Source organism: Eupeodes corollae, chromosome 1, assembly GCF_945859685.1.
Source record: "Eupeodes corollae chromosome 1, idEupCoro1.1, whole genome shotgun sequence".
NCBI classification, from domain to species: domain Eukaryota; kingdom Metazoa; phylum Arthropoda; class Insecta; order Diptera; family Syrphidae; genus Eupeodes; species Eupeodes corollae.
The window spans coordinates 31,750,439-31,759,784 of NC_079147.1; the positions used below are offsets into that span (position 1 = coordinate 31,750,439).

At 32.9% G+C, this 9,346-nt stretch overlaps 1 protein-coding gene across 1 annotated transcript in view; it reads left to right on the top strand.

Annotated features, from left to right (window-relative positions):
* The window catches only part of LOC129940153 (allatostatin-A), a 68,172-nt gene extending 65,460 nt beyond the window's left edge, over nucleotides 1-2,712 (top strand). Inside the window, exons 2-3 of the mRNA XM_056048403.1 lie at nucleotides 1,167-1,554; nucleotides 1,615-2,712. Of these exons, the coding sequence (XP_055904378.1) occupies nucleotides 1,197-1,554; nucleotides 1,615-1,838 (582 nt within the window). The 5' untranslated portion in view covers nucleotides 1,167-1,196 and the 3' untranslated portion in view covers nucleotides 1,839-2,712. The remainder of the gene's footprint in view (nucleotides 1-1,166; nucleotides 1,555-1,614) is intronic.
* Nucleotides 2,713-9,346: the final 6,634 nt, after the last annotated feature.

Sequence of the window (9,346 nt, forward strand, 5' to 3'; positions counted from 1 at the left end):
CAATAATCCTTTTCCGGATACAACACTTCACCAGAGTGTGATAGACTTTTTTAGCATCTGCACTGGTACACGTAAATTTACAGCCCACCCAAAAGTTTTTGCTCAATGTTTTTGAGAAAATAAACTACCCAGTTTAAATGAGTACAAAAGTCGATCCTAAGAGATTTGAAAACAAAATTCAAAATTTTGTTCAGAATACAAGGGTCAGAAAAACAGTTGCATATGGAGTAATTTGAGAAACAAAAATGATATCGAATATGATAGGAAGGATACTCTTTATAGCATCACAGAGTTCATTCAAAATTGATATGAAAGAAATGTTTAAATATCCAATAACTCACGTTCCTCAATGTCTTGGACATTTAGAAGGATCGATGATAACATTGTAAAACTTAAATGGTTCAAGGGAATTGCGGCTCAAGAAACCATTGAAAATGTCTGTGTAAACTGTGTAAAATAAAGACAATGAAAGGGAAGACATTGATAGTATAGGGCTTTTCTTGATCAAAATAAGAAACAAAACGTATTAACTTGAACAAAACTTCTTTATTACTAATGAAAAATATTATTTTGATTACATGGAAACAGTGAAAAATAAATAAGATTTAATTTGATTATTCTGAGCAAAGTAATTATTAAGTACAGTGATATTTCATATCGTCATAGATGAAGCCTCTTACAATAGTGAAGAAATGACTTCGAATTTTTCAGCCGATGAATCTGATGATGAATGATTTTTTCTATTAACAAACATTTCAAATAAAATGTTTGATTTTTTTATTCAATATGATGATGTTATGAAATGTTCGTATTTATTTGTTTCGTTAAAATTAACCCCAGACCACGAAGAAACAAAATATTTTTGTTGATTTTCGGTAAAATTAAAAAATCCATTGAAATTGTTTTTTTGCATGCAGTAAAATGCTTCCAAAAACCACTACCTTTTCGATTCAAAGTTTTAAACGTCTCAATATATACACAAGTTTAAACTATAATGTTAGTTTAAAAATTTGATTTGAAAATTTACAAATTTTTAGATTTAAATTATGCACCTACAGCAATCATTGAATTTTTGCATCTATCCATTGAACTTTAGAAAGTAGCATAAACAAAATTATTTCACTTAAAATAAAAATCTTTTACCAATATTGTTTTTTTCTTTTCAGATACTAAATCAAAACCTATACTTAACAAACATGAATAAGTTCTACACATCAATGATCCTCATCACAATGAGTCTCACCTACAGCTATTGTGAACCCTTCTCAGAGGATTCATCAGACTCAGCTAATTCTCTTCTCGAAGCTGACTCCGATGTTGCCAACAACGATCCAAACTATGACAAACGTGTGGAGCGATATGCATTTGGTCTTGGACGACGAGCTTATACCTACACAAATGGACCATCAGCAAAACGACTCCCGGTATATAACTTCGGTTTGGGTAAACGGGCTCAACCCTACTCCTTTGGACTTGGCAAACGAGTTGATTTCGATGACGAACAATATCAAGACGAAATGGATGGAAATAACTATGATCAATCTTACTACTATGGTGAGTAATCTCTGACTTAAAACAAAAATAGAGGGTTTACAAGAGCTTCTTCTATTTAAGCTGGAAGCAAACGCACCAGACCGTACAGCTTTGGATTGGGTAAACGCGAACCAAGTGGCCAAAATAGCCGATATGCATTTGGATTGGGCAAACGGGACACTCGGCCAGAACGATACGCCTTTGGACTAGGCAAGCGAGAAGGTGGAACCCGCAACGAACGATACAGCTTTGGATTGGGCAAACGCGATGTCTCCGAACAACAAACTGCCCCCGTAAGACGTTAAGGACATCCGACCTTCTGCAAACTCCAATATGACTCAGAACTCTTGAAAAAACTTTGTAAATTTTTTTGACTTGACTCCCCAATATCGATTTCGCTAATGCACATTGTCCTCCTAATCTCAAAACCTTCAAATCCAGCATAAATATATTACATCATACTCCAGCCGAGATTACCAGGACAATTGTGCATAATTTATTTATATAAATATATACACCACAGGTAGCAACAATATATTCATCAACATAAACAAAACAAAACTATATTTATATATATAATATACATAACTTTATAAACAACCAAAAAATTGTAAAAAAAAATACAAAAATATTAACTATACTACAATACTTTCTATAAATGTTTTGAAATGAAATCATTAAAACAACAAAAAAATCTGTGTGCTTTCATAAAAGTATTGTAATCAATTTTGACGAACTATAAAAATAAAAACATAAATAAATAAGAAATATTAATAACGTAGGTACTTTATGTAAAATAAAAAGTTTGTTCTCCAAAGAGCCCTTAAATTAAAACCAAAAATAAAAAGAAAAAGAAAACCCTGCTAAATATAATTTTGTTGGTTAATTTTCTTGTGACTTATTAAATATATAAAAATAACAACAATTAACCAAAAGGAACAAGAAAATTACTATACTAAAATTAACAACTACTATTAACCCTTTCCATTATATTGTTGAAAACTATATAAAGTGATTGAGTGACAAAAATACAACATTTAAAGAAATTATAATTTTATATAAATTACATTTTCAATTAAATAAAAATAACTACAAAAAATAAAACTAAGAAAAAAACAAAATGTTTATGAAAGAATAATCGCAGATGTATAAAAATATAATTAAATTTAAACAAAAAAAAATATACAAAACAAAATAAATTTTATTGCATTCGTTGTGAAGTAAAAACAATGTTTTTGTTTTTGTATTTAAATCTCTTCGTTATAATTATAATAGTGCTTTATTTTGTAAGTTAAATTTTTATGAAATTTATTTTATCAGATTAATTTTATAATGTTCAAATAAAATTTGAAGACTTAAATTTGTTTTTGTTTTTATTAATGTATAAATTGAAAATGACGAAAAATGTTCGCTTTAATTTTATTATAAACCACAAAAAGGGTGTTTTTTAGCGGCTATTGAAGTTTAGATGACGGTTTTTTATGGCTTGACCGTTAAGAATTTCAAACTGGGCTAACATTTCTGTAGGAAGTGTCTTGAACATTGCAATGACAGTGCACGATAGAGTGTGGCAATTCATTCCACATTCGCGTTGTACGGCTAAAAACTGAACATCTGCACTTCGTAGTGCGTGCGAAATTGGGATCACTGATGAGCATTCTTAGAAGCGCATGTTGTACGATTGATTGTCTTGGGGAAGAAATTCAATTTGCTATTATATTACAGCACGATATTAATGTTTCAAAAAGGTGGGTCAAGATACTTAATTCGATGGTCGAATGACATCATTGAATTAATGATGCTACAATCACCAATAATTTTAAAAACTCTTCTTTCAAAACTGTCCAAGAGGCTTACAAAAGTTACTGGAGCTCCAGCCCAGAGATAAGAGTTATTCCCAAGGTTTGGACGTATATAGAAGAGTGTAGTGATTTTAAAAAAAAATTACAATATCTTTGGAATACCTTCGAAAAGTTGTTCTCTTAACTCATAAATATACACCTTGAATTTCAGTTTGCACATCAAATATTTAGGTGCCCCCAACATCATTAAGTTTAAAGAAATTTATCAATTTGGTCAAAAAATCAAGAAGATCGTATAAACACTAAATGACATTCTCAGTGTTGGCCTGTTATTATAATATAAACAAAATTTTAATCTTGAAATGTATGCAATAAATTGGGGGGGGGGGTGGTGTCGTGAGGGAGGTAATTTCACAACTCTCTTCAAACGTTGTTCAATTTTCTGCTCTAAGTTGAAGTATTAATATTGCAATACTTTAGCAAAGCATACATTTTTTTTTTTAAATGTCTCAAGTCAAAACCCGATTAACGATGACCTGTCCTGTGTTTGGTTTTCCAGAGAAGTACCCGTCTCTCAAATACCTACTTACAATAATGTTATGAAAAATTATCTATTTATTAAATATGAATTTAAGCCTAAAAAAACAACAAAAGAGCCAACAGTTCATGAAATATCCGAAAGATTGGCTCAAGAAGTCTGTTCAAAAGACAACCGTGTTCCCAAAGAAGAAATACATTTTTTACTCCATCAAAGGCCAGTAAGAAAAATGATGATATGATGGTGTGGATGATATGCAACTGTAAGAAATAAGAAAAAAGAAGAAAGAAAACAGAAAAACAGTTGACAATCCGTGTTATACTCGTTCTTTACGTGATGACTCGACAATCGAAAGCAATAGTTCCAGTGATAGCATAGCTTCTAATCTTTTCCCTGAAAAACTAAAACAAAAAGCTGGACCGCCAAAAAAAGAAAGAGATTACATTTACCATCATTAGCCCTTGCTTGCGATCAGACTATTATAGCTTCGTCTGTGCTTAAAGATTTTTGCATTATATCATCAAACATCCAAGTGGTGTCATTGATAGCTCAAAGTTGCGTCGTGAAATAGCTAAAGTCAGATCGGCTTTACAAGATTCAGATCGCAAGAAAATCCTACGCGGTATATATTTTGATGACAGAAAGGACAAAACATTGGTTAGAATCCAAAAGAATGGTAAATTTTATAGAAAAAGAGTAGTAGAAGATCATTATGTGATTTTATCGGAGCCTGGAAGTGACTATTTTGGGCATGTCATGTGCTTATTAGAGATTCTATATTAACTCACTTGAAATCCAAATCAGTGAAACTAAGTGAAATAGCTGCTGTTGGTTGCGATGGAACAGTAGTTAAAGGTCTTAAAGGTGACATTGTTTGTTTGATGGAAGAAGAAATTAATAAACCATTACTTGGTTTATATGCCAGCTGCATTGTAATGAATTACCACTGCGGCATCTGTTGCTACATTTGGATGGGAAAATTACAGGACCTAAATATTTTCCAATTAACCGTCATTTCTAAGCAGTTACCTGAAATTACAAAGAACGATTTGAGTACCGAAGAAAAATATCTATAATATAATGACCGCTATCAGCACTGGTGTTTTTTCTTCCCATTTGGCTAATATTGAACCTGGACTCCTAAACCATTCTAGATGGCTTACAAAAGCAACTCGAACTCTAAGGCTATATGCTACTAAAACGCATCCCAAGGAAAAAAAAGATAAAATGCAATACCTCCTGTATAAACGGAGCTAAGCGCCTGTGGCAAACCATAAGTATGAGTCGCTATTTGGACTTGAATTTGGGGAAAATCATTGACAAAGTAATCCAACGAAATGGATATTTCGGTCACCCAGAAAATATTCTTATTTCTATGCTCAGAGATGAAAATAAAATAATACGGGAGCTGGCATATAAAAGAATTTTGAAGGCAAGGGCAGAAAATACTCAAAGAATTCGAAAGTTTAAAGTGCCTACATTCAGTTTCAATGCTATAAGTTGTATTGATCTCATTATGTTGCAAGATTGTTAAATAATTGAGCCTTCACTGACCTTAAATATGACTGATGAAAACTTAAAAACTATGGATGAGGATGGTCTTGAAACATGTCAGAACATTAAATATTTTCCATGCCACACCCAAGCCGTAGAGCGCTGCATCAAGCTAGTGACGGAAGCTTCAAGTGCCATTTTTGGGGAAAAAAAACTCTCTAAAAACTAAAACATTTGATCAAGAAGAGGTGGTTGGTGATAAGAAGGATGTGAGTCTGCAAACGAAAACGTACTACGAGTATCTTCACCAAAACAATGTACACTCTCCTATAAGGTGGAATTTTTCCTCAACTGCCTTGCAACCGTTGTAGTTGATAAATATTGATATTCGTTCTTGTAAGACTTTTCTCATTAAGAAATTAAGTCCCTTTTAATAAGAATATTATACATTTTCTTAATACTCACTCAAGTCTGTAATGTATTGTAAAAATACCCATCAATTGATAAAATGTTAAACTTTGATATTTATCAATTATAAGTTGAAAATTGACACTCTCAAAATGTAAGCTTAGAGGAAGGCGTTGAAGTTACGGTGGATGGCGAATACTATGGGGCCATGCTGACTTATTATTGGTGTTCAAAAATTATTAATCTACATACATAATGTATATTAAATTCGGTTACAACTTGACTACTTTTACCAAAAGTGGTTCTATTAACCTAGTCTCCCTTGTTTGTGCTACTTAACCCTTTTAGATTAATTTTATGAGGATATGTTAAGTTATTGGTCTATGCCGATAGACCAGCAACTTTGTAGGATTGAAAGTAAATATTCAAACACCACCATTTTAAAATGTCTGTCTTGTTTTATTAATTAAACTCTTATAAAACATCCGATGAACAGATTATTTAAACAAAAAAATTAATTACACGCTTAAGTCTATCATAACTGCGTTTTATTATTATTATGAGATGGATCTTAGAAATACTTCCTCTTTGCGTCCAATAAGCATTCCCACCGTTTGAATAAACTTTAAACGGCACGAACGATTTACGATTCATTTCTTTGACACGTAAACAAATCCTACTCAAATTTTGATGTTACTATAGAGAGATTTGTATTTCCCTTGTTCTAAGAAGTTCTTTAGTTTTATAGCTATTGAACTAATTACAATTTATGGGAATGTTAATTATTCATTATTTAATTCCCATTATTCGAAGGTAGCAAAAATTCGCAAGAAAAATTTTACTCACGATAACTTATACCTAAATAGCTTTATTTTGATTCAAAATATAGAAATTATTAATAATTTGACTTCAACGAACTCCTTAAGGATTAGGTAAATTCATGAGATTATACAGTTGTTGTTATTTTGCTTTAGGACAAACGGACTTCCTTAATGGTTTTGGTTAAAAAGCAGTTAATTATAATAATCTTACACTTTTTTTACTTCAAAAGCTTACTTGAAAACAAAACGGATAAAGGTGTTCTGTTTGTAAAACAGGTTAAAATTGTTTGATATGATAAACATCAAAGACAACCATCAAAAGAAGATGTTTTTGTTTTGAAGTGTCGGTGGTGGTTGTCAAAAATGGCATTGCATTGGGACTTAACAAACGTTTTTTAGTTTGTTGTCCTCTCATGGAGAGAAAAGACGTGTCGAAATCTTGAGAAACGTTAAGACACTTATCCTGTTAAAGTGGTGATGGGGGAAAAAGCAATATTTGCCTACTTTCTTAAGATTAAATACAACAAATGCAACTATTACTAAGATCAAAAACGAAACACAATTATAAAATATCGTTAAGGATAGAACTTATTGTTTTTTTACAACACAAAATTTTGATTGTAAAATTGAAACAAATTGTTTTGTTTTAATCAAGGCAAGAAGCCTTATCTGGGGCCTGATTATGAGGCTCATGGTGAATCGTTTTCAATTCGACTTGCGTCGTATTTCTTATTAACGAATTCGAGGCGAAGCGAAAATAATTCTTCATATATTCCAGTGATTTGAGACTTTTGGCTTGAATTTATTAACTTTTTTCCAGTGATTTGACAGCTTTTGTAATGGGTCCGATTTGTCAAATTGAAAATTTTGACATTTCTCGACGTTCCATAGCTCAAGAACCAGAAGAGATATCGAATTCAAATAATTTTTGTTATACAGATAGTAAGGCAGAAAGGGCTCGCAAGAAAATTGCGTGGGTGTTTTTTTTTTACCATAGCAGTTTGAAAAAAAGGTGAACATTTTGGTTAACCCTAAATATCTAACCAACCAAAAACGCTAGAGACTTGAATTAAATTTTATATAATATATTGTAACGTGATATCAAAGAAGTATATTCTCAAAAAATACTGCAATGTCACAAAGGCAGTGAAAATGTTTGGTCATTTGTAAAAAATATATCGACCGATCGCACTTACGTCCCTTCTTTCCAAGGTCATATAAACGCTGAATAATTATCAGCACAAGAAATATCTTGAAGAACGGAAGCTTCTTAATGACCGACAGTATGGCTTTCGCAGCAATAGGTCCACTGGTAATCTCATGGTTCATCTCACCGAACAGTGGAACTAATCTTTACATCGTTTTGGAGAAAGTAAGATTATTGCACTAGATATTTCAAAAGCTTTTGATAGGGTTTGGCATCAGGCGGCTATCGTATCGAAAATGCATGCTTTCGGTTTCCATGAATACCTCCTTCATTGGATTAGTAATAACCTTTTAAATCGTTCAATACAAGTTGTATTGGATGGAATCAAGTCTGAAAACCACAAAATAAATGCTGGTGTGCCCCAAGGCTCTGTTTTATCTCTTACGCAATGCTGTCTTGTATCGTTAAAGCGAAAAATGTTACCCCCCTGCCATTATCCATAAATGGCACTTGCATCGAGGAAACTGAACATCTCGATATTCTTAGTATGTGTATCACCAACCTACTTTTGTGGAACGATCACATATGTACGCGATGTCGCCAAAAATTCCGCAAGATGTTTGGGTTTCCTAGGCGATGCAAGAAGTTTTTCTCCCCCTCTGATATGGCTGTTATTTACAAGACTTATATACGTCCAAAGCTTGAGTATAACTCCCATATCTGGGCTGGTGCTCCTGCAACTTACTTAAGCCTCTTGGATAGTATTGAACGTAGAGCATTTAGATTGATTGATGATATTACCATCATAAGATCATTTACGTCACTTGAACATCGTCGAAATGTTTCTTGTTCAACCGTAATACTCGCGCTTCTAGGACTGCTCATCAATATACCCTCTAGCCCATTTTCGGTCGTACTGTCAAGTACAGAGATTCGTTCTTTAGCCGTACTATGCAAATGTGGAATGCCTTGCCTCACTCTGTCTTTCCCAGCTCACACTGTGTCTACATAATAAGTGTAATATATCCCTTTGAGTGTGCCTCTTCGAAATTTGTTTTTATAGTTTCATTAAACAGCTTGATTCTTAGGTTTTAAAAGTATTATAGAGTTAACAAGGTTGTCTTCAAGTATTTGCTGGATATTCTCTCTAGGTCCTGTGATCCAGCTAAAAAAGTTTTGGGATTCCACCAATAACAAAATTGAGTGCTTGTTTGCGTTTCTTCGCTGAAGGAGGATACCAAACGGGGGTGGGAAAAGACTACAATGTTGGACTGGCCCAACCTAGTTTTGCTGGCCTTCTACTCAAAACATAACTTTCCTGGCATTGTAGGGTGCGTTGATGGAACGCACGTTCGGATCATTGCCCCATCTGTAAACAAACATTTATATTATAACAGAAAGGGAACATACAGCCTAAATGTTATGCTAGTTTGTGATGATCAACTAAGAATTCAATACGTTGATGCCTCCCATCCAGGCGCGTGTCATGATTACTTCATTTGGAATATAAGCGCGTTAAGGGCCCATTTTGGGCAGGAGTATTTAAATGGCATGAGAAATTTTTGGCTTCTTGGTAAGTTATTTTTAGTACTATGTATGTCAC